Raw genomic sequence first — 23,027 nt, 5'->3', positions numbered from 1 at the left:
TTTTAAGGCAGGTTCACTTTATCAGGGTATATACAGAAATCCTGGAGGTAAATGCAATACCATTTAATACCATTTTTAATACCTTCTCAATATTTATTTAAAACCAACACGCCATTGAGTTGCAGGTTTATATGGCAACACGTTTCTAACCATTAAACCGAGTTTGAGATTTATAAAACTACACCTTCTTGGCCAATAGAACAATGCAGATAGGGAAAGTCAACAGAATAGATTGCTTGCTTGCAAAAGTTTAATCTATCAACTAGCTCCGCTACCTTCTTCATTGCTCTGGTTGGTTGTAGCTCTATCCTATTGCGTGCAGAGGGAATTTGATTGAACAGGATTGAGCCCTTCCAATGGTGTGTTCCCAGACCCAACATCTTGATGTGGGTCTGGCTTGTCAGGCTATCACCCGATGCGGGATAGGATATAATATCACACAAACTTTACAAGATCAACTTAAATAGACATAATAAAACAAATGGACAATTCATAGTTTGCAAAAAATAATTTAAAAAATGAATACATCGTAAAATGGCAATTAATACCTTTTCATACCCTTTAATGGCCTTATTTTTTACTAATTTGATTTACTACCTTTTAATACTTTTTAAAACCCCACAGACACCCTGCTATATGCAAAGATACAGATGTGAAAGAGACAGGTGCATGCAGATGTTCTACAGTAAAAACAACAGTAAGTTATTTACTATGGTTTGGCCCACTTATTTGGCCCGTTTACCAACACAGTCAGCAGTTAGCGCTGCAGCAGAGGCTGTGACGCACATCTCATGGAGGCTGTTTATGGGCTTTAAAAACCCTTAGTGCCTGATTGCAATTTATGTCATAAATCACACTCCTTCTCTGAGTCATAACTCCTCATTTGGGACCTCATTATCCCTGATATTTATTGAGAATAAACGTCCATAAATCTGCTTAGGAATATAAAAGAAATATGTTCCTTAGAACCCAGAACTTGCCTGAGAATCATCACGTTTTTAAGATTCCTTCAGTTTTAAATGAATCCAGCGGTAATTATCCGTACATTCATACAAACATTGCAAACAGGAACAGCTAATACCTAATTCGGCATACTTTTAATGGTGCCAATTTGCCAAAATGTAAAGGAATATACATGCTAAAACAACGTGGCCCACAGCATAATTAGCTGCATTTATAGCAGCATATACTTCCTGCTTCCATCTCCAAAGCTTTATGGTTCCAAAAGGTTTAGCATGATTATCTACCAAATAGAAGTAAGACAAAGAATTATCTTGATTTTGTCTGGGTGGGCACAGTGTCAAGCTAACTATATATATATAGCTTTTGTCAATACCTTGAAGGGTGCTGTTGCAGTGAAAAAAAGTAAAACAAGCCAAAGTTACACACTCCAATACACATTTCCGACCTGTCAAGGCATTTTGTTTTGAAAGATTGTCACCACGGGCGTTTGTATTTTAGTACCACAGCACAAGATCTGCTTCAATTTGCCGTGACGGCGGATGAAGACTCTGCGAGCGACAGTCCAGTCAAGATGAAGCTTTGTGGGGAGCTGTGTGAAATTTCAGATGACATGGAGAGGCCAGGGCTGTGGACAGCTGAGAAATCCTCCTCAGGCGGAAATCCTCCAGACTTGAAATCCTGTCCACCGCTTGGCTAAGCTATAAATTCTTCTTAGTGGACGCTCCATTTAGTTTGAATCTTTAACAAGAAAGCTCTTAATTTGTTGGGGGGAAAGGTGGTAAATGTTCTTCTTTTTATACCCCTTTTGCTCAACTACGAATAGTTTAGACATAAAAGCAGTAAAAGTTTGTCATATGACTATTAATGGGAGTTATTTAAGACCATTTGACATCAAAGACCGGAGGTGGAATTATACTTATACTTCACTATATTTTAGAGGCAAATATTGTACTTTTTACTACTGCAAGGAGCCATTCTGCTGCAAAATGAGTACTTCTACTTACTACGTGGTGGAATACAAAATCATATCCTTTACTTAACCTCGCAGTTTTCCTTGGATTAGGGTGCCACCTAAATCATGGTTGCAGCTGCCGTCGTGGTCCTGCCCTGCGCCCTACTACACCCTGCTATGCCCTGCTGTGCCCTGCTGTGCCCTGCTACGCCCTGAACTGCTACAACTATTATTTCTAGCCATAGTTCCATTATCTTTATTGTTACTATATTTGTCACTGTTTAGCATACCCCCAATCGGCACCGGCAGATGCCCCCCCCCACCAAGAGCCTGGGTCTGTCCGAGGTTTTTGCCTAAAACTCGCCACTTTTGGCGGAATTGTTGGTGTGGAGTGTGGTCTAGACCTACTCTATCTGTAAAGTGTCTTGAGATAACTCTTGTTATGATTTGATACTATAAATACAATTGAACTTATGTAAAAAAAATAACCCATACAACAATGTTACATTCATTAAAAATGCATAAGTACTAATAGCGAAATGTACTGTAAAGTATCAAAAGTATAAGGAAGAAAAATGTCTCTTGTAAACATTATACATGACATTATTTGATTGTTGATACTGATGCATCAATTCATACTGTAAGTAGCATTTTACCGTTTTAGCTGGTTGAGCTAGTTGATGGTTGAGGGTCACAAGATAAATCTGAGGGGTCGTGAGATAATCAATGTGGCAGAAAAAGAGGAAAAAAACTTCTGATAGTTCTGATACACAAATGTCTATAAATTTTTTGGGATATTCTCTAATTTTAGCTTTTGTGAAATATTGGATAATTTGACCTATTTGGGTCACAAACAGTAATTTAAATGAAACCACCTGAGAGATTTAGACGGGAAATGCAAACAACTCAGACATCTGAAACATGACCAGGGACCTCGACTAGACCGTGCTATTTTGTATGACGTCATAAGCGAGAAATGTGGGGAACTACTGGTTTAAAGCTAGCTTATTATGTTTTTATTTATCTTTTTATGACCATTTTTTTATCATATCTTCAAACTAACTAGTTACTAATGCTGTCAGTTAAATGTAGTGAAGTAAAAAAGTACAATATTTGTATACTTTTTAATTTGCGTAAGATTTTGAGCGCAGGACTTTGACTTGTCAAGTCAAAGTAATAATAATCCAGTGATTGTTATTCCACCGTGCACTTTTTCTTAAGTAAAGCATCTGAATACTTGTTATCTGATATATTCTATCTAAATAACCAATCACGTGTATTCTCTACAAACCTAACCCCATCTGCAGGTTTCAGCGCTTGTATACGCTCATAGTTTGCTGAGGTGAGAAAAGGTTGAGCTGGGTAAATATTAGAAAAGAGCTAATTCAATGAGCCTCGAAGCAGCGTCCTGCTACCTCTGAAGTGTTATCTGGAAACGGGAATTCAGGGATCCTCTGAAAGGCCACAGAGACGCTCCTCAGTGTGAGTTATTGTAGATAAATCAAACTAATCAGGGCGTGTGGGAAAGAAAACTCTCAGCAAAATTGAGAGCAATTGAATTCCATCCCGGCCGGAAAGCGTGGGAAAATATTCCAAAAACAGGTGGAGGCATGTAATTACTTCAAAATCAAGAAAGGAGCGAAAAGGCACAAAAGGCAAAAAAAAGCAAGAGCTACAGCACTGCATGTTTTCTGTGATTGTTCTTTTTCACATGGGTCCCTGTGAATCCCTGCAGAGTGCTTGTCAGCATTTGTGGTCATCTCCAAGTCTTTGTACGCTGCTTGTTCCCCAGGAAGCATATTTAAAATGCTGGAAAATAAATGAGTTTGACTGTGCCAGGCTCTCCTTTTATCCGTTTCACAGTTAAAAAAAAAAAAATCCATCAGGAAGGCGTCTGACAACTTGGTTCTATTCCCATTAGTATCTTTTTCAAAGATTATATTGTTTTGTTTTGATCATTTGTCAGACTATAATTGCTTTTACCTCTAATTTCATAGGAAATTATCTTTGTATGTGTACTGTATATGTGCGTGAGTGCAAAACATACCCAATTTGAATTCTGTTTACATTAATATGCTTTCCTTATCCCTTGGCTGAACTGAAGATTAATGGAGGTTACTTTAATATTTATGACGCACATCTCCCGGTGAACTTGGCTCGCTGTCCTTAGTCGTCTATAAAAACCACTGATATAGCACCAGAGGTATCATGTCCTAACAGACCTTCTCTCTCGCTCTCTCTCTCTCTCTCTCTCCCCCCCCCCCTCACCCTTGTAATCACCATCTGTTTGTCCATATTGTGTGACCCTCTGTTTCTGGTCCCCGCGGCTCGCCACCAGACGCTTCTTTTGGCCTCTTGCTCGGTGTGTTTGTGGTCTGCGGCCTGGCTCTGCTGGGCCTTCTTACATTCGTCTCCTGGAAGCTGTGCTGTGTGCCTTGGCGAACTAAGGCCCATTTCCCCGGTACATCCCCCACCCCGGCCTGCGACCCAGAGGACTGCCTGCTCCAGCCGCCTCTCCTTCTGCCCAGCCCCCAGCACCCAGCGGTCACCATGGCGACAGAGAAGGTGAAGGACCCCATGGGTTCTATGGGTTTCCTGGAGACGGCAGTGAAGATAAGCCATACATCTCCCGACATCCCCACCGATGTGCAGCTCTCCATGAGGGAGCACTTCCTGCGCCGTACGCAACGCATGCAGAGGCAAGCCACTGAGCCGGCTTCCTCCACTCGGTTAGTCATCTACTGTACACGCATGTGTGTCTCACGTTGTTACTCATGTGTAAATATGCTTTGGGATACACACAGGCATGCATGCATGCACACACACACACACATGGGCAGAGTTTAAGCGCAAAGGCATGCAGTATAAAAGTTCCATTTATCAAACGTGAAATAAAGGGAAAAAATGAAATCTGAAAAGGTGCGCACCATATTTATTTGATTGCCTACATCACTAATGAGGGTGGAAATGTTCTATGTAAGCAATTTGGTATCTACAAAGTTAATTATAATGAAAACCGTACTGTAGATTGTGTTGCCTCAGAGGCATCTCTTTGTAAGTCAAAAGGCTAATTATATATGATGGCTTCTTCATGAGAATTAATGGAATAGAGGGAAGAAGAAGAAAAGGTTTTGCTCTAGTAATACCAGCAGGACAGCATGTTTTCACCATGTTAATAAGTGGCCATTAGGACTCCATTCTGCTTATTATGCAGCTGGACTTTAAAAATCACATCTTTCAGTCCTTGGTCTAAAGCAGCAAACATTTCCATTCCGGCTCCTGACACAGCAAACCCCCAGGTGGTGCTCATTGGGGCTGTCGCTGGGTTTTGTTGTTATCGCCTACATTTAGGCCAGTTTTATCTTGACTTCCTTATATTTTACCTACACCTTTAATTGTATTTTCCAATTCCTCACACAAAAGACCATACAATCCCAGTGCAAAGCAAAGGAAAGCAAAACTAAACAGTGGCAGATGCAAATCAGACATATTCTTAATCAGTATTCCGAGCATATAATAAGACTGACAGTAGCATGAGAATAGTAGGCTAGCTTTCTATGATAATTGTTTTAATCTATCTAATAAAGCAAGACGTATCTGTATGTATGTATGTATGCATGTATGCATGTATGCATTTATGTGTGTCCGTGTTTGGGGGCGTGTTTTGGGGAAAGGTAACCTGCACATCACACGCTGACGCCACATGCAGAACACTTTACCACAGTGGGGGGTAACGTCAGGTACGTGATTGCTGGATATAAGCCAGACACTAGGTATTAAGTCCCTGTGAGCTGTAGCCTACATTCACCACTTCTCAACAGAGGCAGAACATCTCGGAGATTATTCCCTCACAGCGCTGTGCAATGCGAGAAAATCTCAGAGCTGAACCGGGCAAACACCCCCCGTGAATCAAATCCATACTTCACCGTTAACCACGGGCGTTGGACTGGGGGGGAAAAAGGGACTGAGTGCCCAGGGCCCAAAAAGATGCTAGAATAAATAGCTGTGGGGGGAGGGGGAGGGGCCCATAGAGAATGCCTTTCTACAGGGCCCAGAATGTAGTGCTACGCCCCTGCTGTTAACCGTCAAGCCACTAAACCTGTATGGAAATTAACACCTCTGCTGGTTAATGATCATACGACACGAGTCTCTCTCTCTCTCTCTCTCTCTCTCTCTCTCTCTCTCTCTCTCTCTCTCCCCCCCCCCCCCCCTGCTGTGCACAATGTCTGATTACTCCACATTTTCATTGTGATATTTTGTGATTACATTCTGAATCTGCAGCGTTCTCTGTCAGGTAAATACAGTACTACAATGTCTTCCTCTGATGTAGACTTAGCCTACACTGTAAGTCAGTAGTAGGCTATACAATGGAGTTGCATCCAAACAAGGCACATTTTCAACGGGCACTATACTAGTGCATTTTAAAAAACAAAAAAACAATATAAATACAGGCCACAGGCCACTAGTTATTTCCTTTCACACAGGAAATAACTCAACAAGCCGTTGACTGTTGTCTTTGATCAATTGCAACCCTAACAGAAGACATCAGGTGACATGAGGTCATACAATCTGTCACCCTTTGTCAGCACTACTTGTTTGAGGTCAGCTTGGTATGTCAAGGCCCTTGCATTCAAAACCTCCCTGTTTTGAGTTTCCTTGCTCGTCTTCACTACAGCTCTTCAACACAAACCAGAAGCCATTCCCTGTCAGTCACTTTCTCTCTCTCTTTCTTTCCTGACCCTGCAGGCACAATTCATTCAAAAGACACCTGCCCAGGCAGATGCAATCAACCAGTCTAGACCTGGGAAATGACTATGTAGTGGACAATGATGAAAAGCCCACTAGCATCGGCCGCATTCAGCCAGAGCTCTACCAACAGAAGACCCTGGAATCAGAGGATTCGTCCAAGAATGGCAGCAGCAAAAACTGCGGCAGGATTAACTTCTCTCTCAAGTACGACTACGAAAACGAGGCCCTCATGGTCAACATCCTCAAGGCAGCAGACCTACCTGCCAAGGACTTATGCGGCACATCTGACCCTTACGTGAAGGTCTACCTGCTGCCCGACCGCAAGAAGTTCCAGACTCGCGTCCACCGGAAGACGCTCAACCCCACGTTCGATGAGAGCTTCCAGTTTCCTGTGCCTTACGACGAGCTGGCGATCAGGAAGCTCCATATGAGCGTCTTTGACTTTGACCGGTTTTCAAGGCATGATATGATCGGGGAGGTGGTGCTGGACAACTTGTTTGAGACATCAGACCTCTCCAGGGAGACGAACATATGGAGGGACATCCAATATGCCACCAGTGTAAGAATCTATTGAATTTTTCTGTTTCTTCTAGATTCATTATCAAATGACATATAGCGTATAGAGACGCTTATATTGAATATGTCTCTCAGATAATGGTGAGTTCAAGTATACATTACAATCAAGGGTTATAGCTACCAATCAACACACAAAAGTCACTGGGAATTTTCTGAGGGGGGTGGGTAGAATTGCACAAAGGAATGCTGACTTTCCCTTGTTTGTCCTATTTGACTAAACATTATCCAGTCCCTCCAGAAAACCGCTGAGTTTTTTTGTGATTGTTGCGGGCAAAAATCCTTGATTATGCGGCACATTTTCTTAAAAATGCGATGGAATATGCGGGATATTTATGCAATTTTATGCAATGAAATTGCGGGAACTTGCAAAAACTGCGGTTTCATCATGGCTTCATCGCGGGGTTTGCAGCTTTTCGATGATGTTCACGTCGCGTAATTACGTCACTTCATAACGTTCCCATGGCAACAGGGGAAAATGGCTGCTCTTGTGTGAAGTAAACGCAACATTTTTCAACTTTCTGCTAAGATATATGTGACTTTTTTGCAACAAAAATGCGGGGATTATGAAATCATGCAAGCCTTGCATACTCTGCGCGGAAATCGGCAATTTATGCAGCGAAAGTGCGGCGTATTTGAAAAAATGCGTCCCCCGCATAAATATGCGGACTTTGGCTGATTATGCACTGAATTATGCGATCGCATAATCACGTTTTTCTGGAGGGACTGATTATCAGTGATGTCACTGGACAAAACTGACCAGAGGTTCCATGCTTACGTTCTGCGTGAGCTCCATGTCGTGGCCGGTCAATTCATCTGTACGGTCATTAACACAACGTACAAGATTAATAAAGAAGTGCAGCGTCTGCCTGTGTGGAGGCTTACATTCCACAATTAAAACGTGTCGTTTTTTTAAAAGGAGGATTCCAGTACTTTCAGACTAAAATTGTTTATAAATTTGTGGCAGCGCAACAACCATTGCAAGGAGCGGTCTGATAGTTTGGTATTTTTCTTACATTGAAATTCAATTTGCCCCTCTGTGTGGTATTTTGATGCTTGGCGCACACTCTGTACATGTGAGAGGTTTATTCAAATATGCCAGCAACGCTGGCTTTTCATGGAAAGTGAACATCTCAGAACCAGCTCTGTTTCTGGCGCAATGTCGCTCTGTTATGTTACGTGTGGCAATCGGCTCCTTATAAGCGTCTCAGCTATGGTCACTTTCAAACATAAAATGTGTGTGAAAGAAAAGTAGTAATGACTAAAGGAAAGACATTGAAAGGCTAGCTGCGGGTGGGCTGTTTAGGGCTTACCTTGAGTTGGCATCAGTGGCTAGCTTAAGCTCAGGCCTGGAACGGCTAGCCCAAGCAGTGGTCTTCAGAGACTCCTTGTTCAGGTTTTGTCATTTCTGGTTTGTCCAAACAGCAAAAGACAGACTGGTGCAGGCCCTCAGTCCAAGAGTAGCTCAACGTAGCTTCCAGCTAGCCAAAAGAACAGAGGAAATTGACAACGTGAGTTTATTGTCATTTGTTAAAGTGCTCATATTATGCTCATTTTCAGGTTCATAATTGTATTTAGAGGTTGAACCAGAATAGGTTTATGTGGTTTAATTTTCAAAAAACATATTTTTGTTGTACTGCACATTGCTGCAGCTCCTCTTTTCACCCTGTGTGTTGAAGCTAGGTAAGGACTACTAGCCAGTCAGAAGCAGAGTATGAGGGCGTGCCATGCTATCAGCTAGGCGAGCATTATAACGTGCATTACAAAGTGACACACGTTTGTCACAGAAATAAAGGCTGGACTACAATAGAGTAGTCCCTTTGGGGTGGACTTTGGGCTTTTTTATTAAAAGCTATAACGTACACAAAAAGATATATAACACAATAAAGGAAAGGGATAAAAAGGATAATATTAGCACTTTAAGCAGTTGTTGTCATGCTTTATTGTGATTGGCTCAGCTGTTTCAGAGCAATGAGACCATAAAGCCATGCCCACCGGAGGGAAAAAGAAGCTTGCTGCTCTCCATTGACTTTTTATTGCGTGAAGGTGCCTCATCGCCAATTCCGTCTGCTAGCAGACAACAGAAAAATGCCTGAAAGCTGCTTTGTGGTGATATGAACTACCAACAATGTAAAAAAACATACGTTTTTTAGTTTTTGTAAGCTGTCAAACCGAAAAACTGAGCTTTTATGAAGACAGAAGTGGATACGGAAGTGAGGAATCCGCAGGGACAATGGGGAGACTGTGGGATCCTGACACTAACCTAACGTTATGCCATTCATAAAAGCTAGTGTTTTCGGGCGGGCAGCTTATAAAAACTTAATTTATGGATTCTTTACATTGTTGGTAGTGTATATCACCACACAGCAGCTTTTAGGAATTTTTCTGTTGTTTGCTAGCAGACGGAATTGACAATGAGGAACCTTCACGCAATACAAAGTCAATGGAGAGTGCACACGCTGGGTGTTGCCCTTGTGCTGATATAACAGGGCCCAAAATGTCAATTTTTTTTCACTACTTCTAGGCCAATAACTAAATAAAGGATTTAGTTTTCCTCCCCCGGAATTTTCTTCCTGTCAGTGAGCACCATTTCAGCATCTTCATGGAGGGAATTAAAATTGCGAAAACTGTAAACTTAATTAAAATTGTAGAATTCAATACTAATCAACCTTTTAAGTGTCTGGCCAACATTTTCTGAAGGGGGTAAAGGGTGCGTTGAGGAAATTCAAATCCTGGCTACAGCCCTGTAATATGAATAAAATGACTAGACATGCATTGAAACAGCAAACGAATTGTCAAAAATGAATACATGATTCCTCATTTTATTCTACAAAACATAATTGTCACTTATTAAAATACATAAAAGGGACTGGCTGCAGTCACAAAAGGATATGTCTGACTCACAGCTCACTCATGCAATTATTTTTCTGTTGGCTTTGTTACTTGGGGACGATGTCCAGGGGCCATTTTCAGAAACAAAGTGTTCCTCGTCTCTGACACCTTAGAGCCCTCATCACTTCATCACCTCCACAGAAACCTTATGTCTGAGTTCCCCCTCCTCTCCGGTTGTTGAACTTGAGCATCTTCCAAGGTTTGTTCAATAATCTCAATGTTATTGCTTAGGAGGCAGAAAAGCAGACAGCCTTCTTGGCACACAAACTTTATCGAACCGCCAAATGATTTTATGACAATATCCCTTGCTCACATTAAGTTCAAGATTGGCATCATAAAGAATATATAGATGGTGGGGTTCAGTAGTAACAAAAAAACTAAGTGTAGTGGGATGTAGTGTCTTGTGTAAGATAAAGACGCTACTTTAAAATCATTGATAACCTCTTAATGAGTGGAAGAGACACCAGTATTTAGCAGAGGGAGGAAGAGTGAGCAGCTTTTCTCAGTTCATAGATCAAGGCAGGATAAACATCAATAACACCAACTTTAGCAGCATTACTAAGATAAAGAGTCTGGGAAAAGAGCAGAAGGCTACATTATTGACTATTTCTCATGTGTGTTTGATCAGAGAAAACTATTTCGGGAAGGTTTTTACTTACTAATCAGTGGCATTGATGAAGAAGTCTCTTTTTTTACCAAGTGGAAGGGATTAAAATCCAGGCAAAGTCAATGGAGGCCAAACGGCGTTGATAAACACGCGAAAAAGCGATTATGCGTCTTGATAACACGCCAAAATGGCATACGAATTGGCGTGTCATACATACGCCACTTATTGAGATCAGTCTGCATCTGGTAAATATTAAAAAATTTCATAAGATAAGTGAGGCACTATAGGAAATGTGAGGGGGGGGTCACCAAAGTCTGCATGCTTTATCTTCTAGGGATGGATCAATGTCTGTACAAAATGTCATTATACTATATATAATTATCTATGGTTCAGTCTGGACCAAAGTGGTGTATTGCTCTGACGACCAATCGACAGACTGGAACTTTGCCGCTAGCGTGGCTAAATCATGATTGATGCAGTACAGATGATACTGACTGGCACCGAAAACAGACGGTGTTTTTACAAGGAGAAAGTGTCACTTCATGCTTTTGACTTGACAATTCTGCTGCACACTCACACTGTGGCTGAACCTTTACACCCCTCAAAAGAAAATTCCTCACTTCCTCAGCAGAGAAAGCAAATTTTTTTGCCCACAGGTGCATCAGGGTGCATGTTTCTAGCTCCACCTTTTAGTATGGGATCAGTGTGCTAGGTACCAAACCTAAACTTGCGCGTATTAAATGTGGAAGCTATGATCGGATTTGAAGCCAAATCCTTTCAAACGATTCCAAACGATTCTACTGGAATCGTAATTTTTGAAACGATTCCAAGTAGGAATCGGTTCTCGATGCCCAATCCTAACAACGATATGGTTTGTGTGTTCCTAACCCTCTAATACGACCCACAGCAGAGTTTCATGAAATAGAGCTCAACAGTGACCGCCCACTGTTTTTTCGGCTCTGTCTCCGGAAGTGTTTTTCCCCCTTCAATTGTTTCATTGACGTTTCGAAAATTGCTTATACATAGAGTTTTAAGTCTGGAACCAAGCCAACCAGCTACGAGATGAATGATTATAACACATTTGATTCGGCCCAAAAAAAACATTTTGAAAACGGCAAAAAAGGCAAAGGTACAAGACCGTGTATAGAAACCATCATAGACTTCAATGGTAGAAGCTCGCTCTAGCCGTTCGCAGGTACGGTAAACGTTTCTATGGTGACAGCGAGTTGGACCAATCAGAGATGTTGCTGTTACGCTTAGGATTGTGGGTAGTGTAGTTTTTCTCCATTAAATCGCAGATAAAACATGTTTTTCTTAAAACAAGGTTGATTTCATACAGACCTCAAGCTTCTACAGGAGCAGAAACCTTCGTTTCACAACCACATAGCTCGTGGTCAGTCTACTTCGGATGGTTTAGACATTATGACTGATATTCTAAATCCTTATGGAGAAAATCAATGGGATTTTTACTTCCGGAGTCAGCTGTGGGCGCGACTGTTGAGGTCTATAGGGCCCCTGGCGGTGGCAGGAAATACGACATCACATTTAAACCAAAGTTAAAGGTTGTAATTTTAAACACGTCTTTTAACGTTGTGAAACGGCCACAGTTTGATTATGTTTAGACACCAAGTTTAGAAAATGGTCGGGGCTTTGGTTAAAATCAGACGTCACTTCACTTCCGGTTACGCACGTGACGCTGAACTTGCCATTCGTAATTTAAAAAACTAAAAAAACACCACAGTTGCAGTTTGGTTATGTTTAGGCAGCAAAACTACTTAGTTAAGTTTAGAAAAAGATCGTGGTTTGGGTTTAAATCAGTTGTTACTTCATTTCCTAAAGGTTAAGACCGTAATGCTGTCCGTTAAGTTAAAAAAAAAAAAAAAAAAAAAAGGGCTCTCCCAGGTGTTTGTTTGACCCATCCACCACCCCAACCTATGTCATGACACAGAAATTTGGCGCTCTTATAATCACCATTCTTCCTGCTTTGCTCCCGTCATAATTACTACAGCCACTAGAGGACGCCGCCACAATAAAACGTAAATTATGGGTCGTAACTGCTGCTTGTACAAATGCCTTCTGGGAGCGTTTCCCAGGGGGAGGACAGTCTCCTAACAGAGGATTAATAAAAAAAATTAAAAAAAACAGGATGGAATGGAGCAGTTCTATTAATACCATTTCCAACTTTGGACAATGGAAAAGCCAAAATAACCGTTCTTATGTGTAACAAACAGAAGTGAACCGGACTGTTTGTGGTAAAAAGGCTCAGGTTCCCTGTGGTGTAACGTTGGCTCTCTGGCAGCCTGCTAGCTGCTGTCAATCAACTCCACAAACTGACAAAACCCTCCAGCCGGCTGAGACAAAATAGAACATTTCTGATATTTTCCCAATAAAAAATATGTTGACACTACTTTTGACTACAAAAAGTACATTAGGCTACTAAATGTGATTTCAACACCTCCAAAACTCTCTCTAAAATGAATGTTCCATCACGTTGAATCTCATGCGTTTAATCCGTACATAAACAGAAATGTAGAAACAGTGTGACTATTAGCCATGTTGCAACATCCACTTTAATTAACAGCTTCACAAAAGGTGGAATTGTTTGCAGAGAGTTACGAGACACAAATTAATGGCACAAACACTTGTGAATGAACTGTGAACTTATTGTCTCGTTACTGACAGAGCTAACGACGGCAAGGCTAAGAAGCTCCGAGAGCTTTTTCCGTCTTCAATAAAAACCCTTCACAAAATCAAATGATGTCCAATCCTCTGCTACTTGCAGGTGTGAACAGGCTTTGAGATGTGCTGGGGTATTGAACTCTGGACAGAACAAGGCTAGCCATTTCACTCTTTATGCTAAGCTAAACTAAGCTGAGCCCATCGTCTCCATACTGTAGTCATGATGGCACCTACATCATGGTGGCAGCTGTCGCCGTGGTCCTGCCCTACGCCCTGCTGTGCCCTATTACACCCTGCCACGCCCTGTTACACCCTGCTGTGCTCTACGACACCATGAACTATTACAACTATTACTTCTAGTCATTATCTTTATTGTGACTATTATTGCCATTGTTCATCACACCCCCAACCGTCACCGTCAGACACCGCCTACCAAGAGCCTGAGTCTGTCCGAGGTTTCTTCCTAAAAGGGAGTTTTTCCTTGCCACTGTCACACTTACGCATTCATACATGCTCTTGGGGGAATCACTGGAATTGTTGGGTCCTTGTAAATTATAGAGTGGTCTAGACCTACTCTATCTGTAAAGTGTCCTGAGATAATTCCTGTTATGATTTGACACTATAAATAAAATTGAATTGAATAGTCAACGCACAGAAATGAGAGTGGTGTCAATCTTTGCGTCTGAATCAATGCAACAAAGCGTATTTTACCCAAAATGTCAAACTATTTCTTTGGACCTTATCATTTTTATTGTCCCGTGTTACAATACGACGACAAAAGCAACCTATTCTCTAAGCTGCACTGTGCTTTACAACAAATAGTATCCATTTGTCTTTCAACACAACGCACAATGCTCCTGCAGCCCTCCTGTTCCTGTTCTAAAAAACAAAAGCTGCAGTTACCAAACAACAAACTCATAATGCAGTTTTTTTTCAAGCCAAAAATGCAAATAGAGAAGTTGCATTATTTTGCATCATATTACCTCTTTTATACACCCCTGTGTAGTCTGCGCTCCAATTAGCTACTTTTCTAGTCCCAACCGTGAGAATCTGCTTTAATTACTTGTGGCAACAAGAGAGAGGTCACCATAATATCAAAATACAATTTCTTGATAGAGGGATTAACAGATATAACATAGTAGTACACGTTAAAGTACACGGCCATGAGCGGTAACTAAATATAGTATTGAGCCCAGAAACAGAGGTTTGAAAGGGGAAACTGTGTTTTGAGGGCTACACTCTGAAGTAGGCCGCTTTGTGCCGATACGCGGCGTGGGTTCTATTTTTAATGTAAGATTTCGACATGAAATAGCCATTTAAATAAAGGCTTTTTGTAATTTTTCCACAAGAAGAGCGACCTGGACCTTTTTTCTCTCTTGAGGCTTGAGGTACTTGAGTTATTTTGCACATTACGCATTGCAAAGTAAACTCTTATTTGGTCTCGTGTTCTGAATGACACGAGCACTTACGCCCCTCCTGAAACCTAAACTTGCTCAGCCGACCTTTCAATATATATTTTTGATATCATATTTTAATTAAGGGGAATTCAAAAAGTTCAAACAGGAAAAGTATTAAGGGAAATTTTTACAGTTCAAGGTGTTTTCACTGTTGATTCGTTTCACTGTTTTTAACTTTGATAAATGCAACATCTTTCCAAAAGTCAATGAGTAATCGTGTTAAACAATCAGGATTTCTGTACTGACTGAAATAATTGCGATTAGGATTTTTTTTCCATAAATCGAGCAGCCCTAGTTGGAATGCAGTACTTTCACTGAGAGTATTTCTACACTGTAGCATTACTACTTTCTCTTAAGTAAAAGATCTGAGCACTTCTTCCACCACTGCCTCGCTTCACTGACTGCGTGCTACAGCGGTTACAAAGAGCAGACCATAAACCAAATATAGTTGTATCCCCGTAAACAGACGAAGACGAGACACTTAATGCACATGACTCTGGATCCAAGCATCTGCGTTAAATGTAAGTGTGAACAACATCACATTATAACTTTGTGTAAACATACACGCCACTTTCTTAAGTCAAATGCCGTGTTATCTGTACGCATTTTGAGCTATCCGCGTGTATGTCTACGCTGTATACAGCGGACGTAAACATACACGCCACTTTCTACAACCTCCCTATGCAGATTTTCGCCCTTTCATACTATGCTACGGCGTAAATTGACACGCAATCGCAATGTAATGTAAGTCAACGGAGGCCAAACGGTGTTGATAAAGACGCTAAAAAGCAAGTATGCGTATGTAATAATGGCATACGAATTGGCGTGGCATACATACGCCACTTATTGAGATCAGTCTGGTGTGAAACTGAAAGAGATTTTTTTTTTCCCTTGTGTGTGTTTTTTTCTCCACAGGAAAGTGTTGACCTGGGGGAGATCATGTTCTCACTCTGCTACCTGCCCACCGCAGGCAGACTCACACTTACTGTCATCAAGTGCAGGAACCTCAAGGCCATGGACATCACTGGGTACTCAGGTGTGTATGCGGCCGGGCCTGTTTGTGTGATTCACTTACAGCTGCAGTGGCTCGACATGAATGATCCCCTCTTTGACTATCCAATTGTAAGCGTGTCAGATAAATTGAACAAACAGCGGAGAGCCGCCTCCACAGCTGCGTTCTGTTTATTTCAGCAGTTATTAATATTCAACACTTGCAATATTAAGACATTGTCAGCAAATAGTTGCAGGTGGTCGGTTCATTGTAACGGACTGCCGTTCCACTTTAACATTCCACTTTTCCCTACAATACTGATATGACTTGCAAAATGTGACATTTATTGTGCATTAAATGCCAGGGTTCAGGTGTAATTTGGAGTGAATGTGGCATTTCTTTTTTTCTCCTCCCATGTTTTATGACATTTCACGATTTCAATGCGAATCCCGATTGTAATCCCTTGAGTTTTTACTGTAGGGCGGTTTAGCTGTCTGCCATTGTTTCAATCTGTGCATCGGAAACCCGTAGCTATCACATTCTGCCTTCGGGCAAATCAGGCTGCAAAGCAAGCACTATCGTTTGCTGTTTATAGATTTAGGGCAGCTCACTTCTGACTAAAAACGTGGCATAATGGATCACACGAGGCGATTCGCTACTGACAAATGAAGATTGAAATCAGCATTCATCGGGAAGCGTTCTCAGTCATGCTTTTTAAGCTATCTATAGCCTCTCATGCTTGAAGTTTACACAAGCCGCTGACTCATCTACTTCTATGCACGGTACCGATGCCAGGGCCTCCAGGGTTGCTTTCAAGCTTAAGTAGAAAAAAACAGACGCACTGATGGATCTGTCTTCACGGACGTCTTTGAAGACGTTTCGGCAGTCAAGGCAAACATTTGTGAAAGCTCTGTTCTTTCATAATCCCAGGAGCCGGATCTTCATGCTAATTATTGCTCTGGCAGTTTCCTAAGAGAGATGGATAACTTGAAACATGATGAGGTTTTTTAATTATCAGCACTTTGAGTTTTAGACAAAGTCACATCTTCCTGTCCTTGTTCTTCCTCTCTCTCTCTTTTTCTCTCACCGATTAGATCCCTACGTCAAAGTGTCGCTCATATGTGGCGGGAGACGTTTGAAAAAGAAGAAGACGAGCATAAAGAAGAACACCCTGAATCCCAGCTACAATGAGGCCATCATCTTTGACATCCCGCCAGACAGCATGGACCACGTCAGCCTGCACATCTCCGTCATGGACTACGACTTGTACGTACAGACCAAACATCTCATTAGAAACCAACAGATCAGGACAATAAATAAAATGTGAAAAATATAAGAAGTTCCCCCCTCGACTCAAAAATGTGTTTTGCTTATCGTTAACTTGGATGTTTTACCTTCACTGTGCAGAGTGATGTTTGTGCAGACAAGTCTGCTTTTAAGTCATCTGCTCAAGATTGAAATTTTCTCTTTGCTCACTGTTGAAGACGTGTCGATAAAAAAGCATGTCTTAAGGGCATCAAAACTAGTTTGGAGCCAATCATGGTCCAATATGCAATTTACAGTACACAAGACTGAGAAGTTGTTTAGCCCGGTGGCAAGTGTCTTTTTTTTTTTGTAAGAGGGCCCGGCTGGGGCCAGTCCCATACTGATGGCAGCATTCATGTAGAGCCCGATAGTTTCCGTGGTAACAGAATCATGGACGGAACCGCGAAATAAAAAAAATTTCAGAGGGCTCTACATTAAGTCAGTACTAAAATCTAACTGGAGATTAAAAAATATGACTATGGGGGCTTTCACACAGGCCTACCTCGTTTGGTCCGGACCTTTGGACTTTTCAGTTTGATCCGAACCAAAAATTACAGGTGTGAAACCTCCCCCTGGACCACGGTCCGGAACCAAACGCCCGAAATTTGGTCCGACCCAAAAGAGGAAGTCTCGGTCCGGATCAAACTGAACCATGGTCCGGTTCGTTTATAGCGTGAAAGCATTGTTTGGATGGTTTGGACTTTCAGACCAAATACAGGAAGCTCTGGCAGGCTAGCATCGTGTTATAAGACTGGGGAAGCTCCTTTAAGGAATAGCGCAGTGCTTAGTGTGTAGGCTACATGAGAGAGTGTGTGACGGTGAATGTGCTAAGAGCAGACAGCTGTCGACTGTCAGAGCTGAGAATACATCAGCAGTTTACTTGTTAAGTGGTTACTAAATGTACAGTGTAGGTCTCCGTTTGTCTCTGAATAAATGCTGCAGAAAGAAAGTTCCCGTGTCTTGCTTCTCGACATCGCAATAACACAAAAAGAGCCGCGGCAGCTCGGGGAGACAGAGAGAGGATACGAGAGGACGGGGAAGCCCGTCTACAAACCAATCAATTACAGGTATCAGGAGACGCGGCTCACATATGTGATGACAGCAGGACGTAGTTTTGTCACGTATAGATCTTTAGTGCGCTTGCATAACTGCAGTGTAAAAAACAAAAAAAAATTACCGGATTAAATGCAGAAACATTAAAGGCCCAGTGTTTAACGTTTTTAGTTGTTCATTATCAAAAATCTGTGTTGCCCGTTCACAAACTTTTGGCTTGAAATTTTACATTGAATGAACCGGGGTAGACGCTCCATATTCATGCGCCATCTTGAAATACGTTAGCCGGTAAGGGACATACAGGACATACTGCTCCGCCTTTCACGTTTTCGCTGTCACATGATAAACTCACAGGTGCTGCTAATGCTGCTAATAGGTATCGTCGCTTCCCGGCCCCGGCAACTTTGAAGAAGGAAACATGGAGGACCACACGTATTCAAAATCCAAATTTCAGGAACAGGAGTCTTCTTCTTCGCCCAGAAAAAGAAAAAAGGATATTGAAAAGAGCAAGAGACTGTCTTTTTGAAGCGTGAAGGCTATCGTAGCTGTAATACGTACTTTGAACTGCGTGATGCGAGAGAGTTGATTGCGATATATGAGCTCAACGCTAGATGGGAGAAATTCCTACACATTGGACCTTTAACCTTGGTTCGGACTTTAAGGTGTGAAAGCCCCCTGGGTCTAAGTTTCCAACCCGGGCCGCCCCACTGTAACAGTAGTTTAAAAGCGTCCTAAAATTACGTTACAAAATAATTCTCCCTTTGGCTTAGGCCTGGTGAGGGGGCAACTTAGGCCTGGTGGGCCACCAGGCTTGGAATATACTGGGGGAAAACTTAAAATATCCAGCGCGCACACACACTGAGAAAGGGCTTTTCAGTGACGTAGGAGACATCCAGTGTTTTCCCTAGGTTTGTGGAAGACTTAGGTGCACGTATTGGGCGGGGGATTTAGGGGTCCTCCCTCAAAAAAATGCAATGCTTTTTAATAAAAAAAAAAAAAATGAGATTGTACATCATTTTGGGCCATTGTTATTACAATATCTGTGTCTGAAACATTAGAAAAGCTAGAGCAGGTAATAAATAAATAACACTCAAAAAGCTTAAAGACAAAACCTGCTAAAAGAAGTTCACTGGGGACCAACTACAACCATTAGATCAGAGAAAACTCTTTTAGTTATATTCATTCGGCTAAGGTGGTGCCAGAAACGGCAAGGGTGCTGCGCCTAAGTATAACAAACTAATGCTAATAACCCCTGATATCTTATATCTAATAGTTAAGCTTTTAAAATGAACAATATGAGCATTTTCATTGATTTGGGATTTTTTTTCAGTGAGAAGGAATAGATGCAAATTATTTTTTTGGGTATAGGTTTAATTTAAATATGATTTTTTTTTTTTTTTAATTACACTACAGTACCTTTACAGTATGTGCAGCTAGAATAGGGAAGGGAATAAGTGGATGCAGTGCAGACAGTTGACAGAATGAGAACATGCACGTTAAAGGTCATACTGGTTTTTACTGGGTGGTATAAAAAGGAGCAGGCACTATTTAGAAAGCTAGCCTCTTGTGTTTTCATTACTATGTGCTCTTAATGCTATGATTATATCCGGTTGTGCTAATAATAGGGGCTTTCATTTACACTTCCGACATCGTTAATGGAGCAAATATCTCCTTCCTGAGATGAGTCAATTCAAGTGTCACAGAAGACTATCGGCTGCAGATTCACTGTATCAATCGACAGGACATCCAGAGGCAGATTTGTGTCTCCTTTTATTACCAAATGCCCTTCTTGCAATTAGAAAAAAAAATTATGTATGAGATGTCTTGTCAGGTTAAGTCACATGTATTTAAATACAGAACGTGTGTGTGTGTGTGTGTGTGTGTGTGTGTGTGTGTGTGTGTGTCCACAGGGTAGGTCATAATGAGATCATTGGTGTGATGAGGGTTGGATGCCATGCCGAGGGACTTGGCAGGGACCACTGGAACGAAATGTTGGCTTATCCACGCAAGCCCATTGCACACTGGCACCCCCTGCTGGAGTCCAAGAAGTCTGAGAAGGAGGTAGGTTTGGGACTGGAGTCATTTTTAAAAAAGGAGTATTATGTCCGTGGTCATCATTTAAGGTGAACTATTAGGGTCTTAGGTGGTCTGGATTTTTTAGATAGTTCAATCAAACTTTTGAGGGGGGAGATATTGCATGTGGTTAAAAGGGACAGGTGCATGGTGGTAACGTTAGTTAGTTTTTGTAGTTTGGCCGCTTACCGACACCGTTAACAGTTGCAGCAGCAATGGCCGGCAACAGCTCACGGAGGCAATTAGCTAGGATAACGTTAACCTACAACTGCGTCAAAAACCGGACCCTTTCGACTCGTAACAAAATCAAATTTAAAAAAAAAGAAGTAACTAAGTCAATTCAGAACACACAGACATGATATAGCCTATATATTTATGATATAGCCTACATCTTTTTTAAAGTTAGTGTGACTTACTGTTTCTGAAGATATCTCTCCGATGTCCATGGCCCGTTGACGTCCATAAATCCGCGTAGAAAATCAAATAAAAGACGCTCATAAATCCAGAACTTCATCCTGTTTTTAAGTTTTCCTCAATATCAAAGTATCTAGTGATAGTTGCCGTCCATGAGTAAATTGCAGACAAGAACTGCTAATAGCTAATTCGGCATACTTTTAATGGTGCAAATTGTCCATAATGTAAACACAGACTATAGCTATATGCTAAAAAAAAAAAAAAAAAAAAAACGTGGCTCAATTTATAGCCCACTGCATAATAATTTACTGAATCTGTCGGTACACGATCCGTTCTGGCTGCACGATCCGTTCAGCACATGCGCAAGATAATACTGTTTTACCGAGGATACGACCTGCACGATCTGTTCCACGCTAGCCTATGGCTAGCCTCCACCGGGAAGCTAACGTTAGTTTAGCTAACAGCTAATTCGGCTAACCGCTAGCAGACAGCTAGATTCAGTCTAAAATAACGTTAACTCAAACGTAATGGGAAAAGCAGGCTACAGCTAAATTAAGACTTCACAGTAATAACAATAAAGACAAGTATTGAGTGATTGTATTTTAAATGAGCACAAGTAAAGTAGAACTGACGTTAACAGCTGTTATATATGTTAGGTGTTTGTTATATATGTCAACGTTTATTTTCAAGTTTTATTTTGAGGGTCTTTTAAAGTTATTACATGCTGTCTCAGCTAGCAGTTAGCCGAATTAGCTGTTAGCTAAACTAACGTTAGCTTGCCTGTGGAGGCTAACGGCAGACCGCTACAATCAGCTAGCGGTTAGCCGAATTAGCTGTTAGCTAAACTAACGTTAGCTTGGCTGTCGACCGGAAGCGTGGAACAGATCGTGCAGTGTCGTAAATCCTCGTACAACCGCGCATGCGCGAACATTTTGCGCATGTGCAGAACGGATCGTGTACCGACAGAATCCATGGGATGTGTCGGTACACGATCCGTTCTGCCTGCACGATCCGTTCTGCACATGCGCAAGATAATTCTGTTTTACCGAGGATACGACCTGCACGATCTGTTCCACGCTAGCCTATGGCTAGCCTCCACCGGGAAGCTAACGTTAGTTTAGCTAACAGCTAATTCGGCTAACCGCTAGCTGACAGCTAGATTCAGTCTAAAATAACGTTAACTCAAACGTAATGGGAAAAGCAGGCTACAGCTAAATTAAGACTTCACAGTAATAACAATAAAGACAAGTATTGAGTGATTGTATTTTAAATGAGCACAAGTAAAGTAGAACTGACGTAACAGCTGTTATATATGTTAGGTGTTTGTAATATATGTCAACGTTTATTTTCAAGTTTTATTTTGAGGGTCTTTTAAAGTTATTACATGCTGTCTCAGCTAGCAGTTAGCCGAATTAGCTGTTAGCTAAACTAACGTTAGCTTGCCTGTGGAGGCTAACGGCAGACCGCTACAATCAGCTAGCGGTTAGCCGAATGAGCCGTTAGCTAAACTAACGTTAGCTTGCATGTGGAGGCTAACGGCAGACCGCTACAATCAGCTAGCGGTTAGCCGAATTAGCTGTTAGCTAAACTAACGTTAGCTTGGCTGTCGACCAGAAGCGTGGAACAGATCGTGCAGTGTCGTACATCCTCGTACAACCGCGCATGCGCGAACATTTTGCGCATGTGCAGAACGGATCGTGCAGGCAGAACGGATCGTGTACCGACAAACTTTGTACTTCCTGTTTACCTCCCCTGAAGGATTGTGGGGATTCAATGAAGTTCCAATCAAATAACAGCAAGGCAAAAAAAATAAGAATGACAAAATACATTAATATTAACTTATTTCGTGCTGTAGTTCAATAGCCTATTTTTTTTAAGGCTCGGAATGTCTCATCAACTTCTTATATTTTATTGTATTTTGTTTATTATATATTTTTGAAACACATGATCATTTGATATATAAATATTGAAATAAAAACAAATATATATATCTATATATAGATATATATATATAGACCATAAGGGGTACAGGTTTTGTTGTTTTTGTTATTTCAATATTGTAAAGACCCAAGACTGAGATGCTGAAAACATTGTGTCTGTGTTTTTAATGAGATTGTAAAGCAGGTCTGATAAATAATTAGTAAGTCTACGTTCTTGAGCTTTCAGTCTCTTTTATTATCATGTATATTCTTGTTTTCCTGGCACCGAACCTAAAACCCACATTATTCTTATAGTCCTGGAACACTGACACCTTTTCACAGATATTTGCCCTGTGTTGAAAGTGACCCGAGAGTGACAGTGCTACAGCATTGTGTTGTG

The 23,027-nt window shown here is 41.4% G+C and overlaps 2 protein-coding genes across 2 annotated transcripts in view; one reads left to right on the top strand and one right to left on the bottom strand.

Annotated features, from left to right (window-relative positions):
* Positions 1–20,933, bottom strand: part of klhl21 (kelch-like family member 21) — a 130,047-nt gene extending 109,114 nt beyond the window's left edge. The window contains exons 1-2 of the mRNA XM_036007812.1: positions 20,711–20,933; positions 8,551–8,718 (exon numbers count right to left, since the gene is read on the bottom strand). The gene's annotated coding sequence lies outside the window, so the exon portion shown is untranslated. The remainder of the gene's footprint in view (positions 1–8,550; positions 8,719–20,710) is intronic.
* Positions 1–23,027, top strand: part of syt6a (synaptotagmin VIa) — an 82,706-nt gene that overhangs the window by 58,133 nt on the left and 1,546 nt on the right. The window contains exons 2-6 of the mRNA XM_031290566.2: positions 4,254–4,644; positions 6,662–7,223; positions 15,788–15,908; positions 16,958–17,129; positions 20,132–20,282. Of these exons, the coding sequence (XP_031146426.2) occupies positions 4,254–4,644; positions 6,662–7,223; positions 15,788–15,908; positions 16,958–17,129; positions 20,132–20,282 (1,397 nt within the window). The remainder of the gene's footprint in view (positions 1–4,253; positions 4,645–6,661; positions 7,224–15,787; positions 15,909–16,957; positions 17,130–20,131; positions 20,283–23,027) is intronic.

The sequence above is a fragment of the Sander lucioperca genome, chromosome 12 (assembly GCF_008315115.2).
Source record: "Sander lucioperca isolate FBNREF2018 chromosome 12, SLUC_FBN_1.2, whole genome shotgun sequence".
NCBI classification, from domain to species: Eukaryota; Metazoa; Chordata; class Actinopteri; order Perciformes; family Percidae; genus Sander; species Sander lucioperca.
This window is presented reverse-complemented; position numbering and strand designations above follow the sequence as displayed.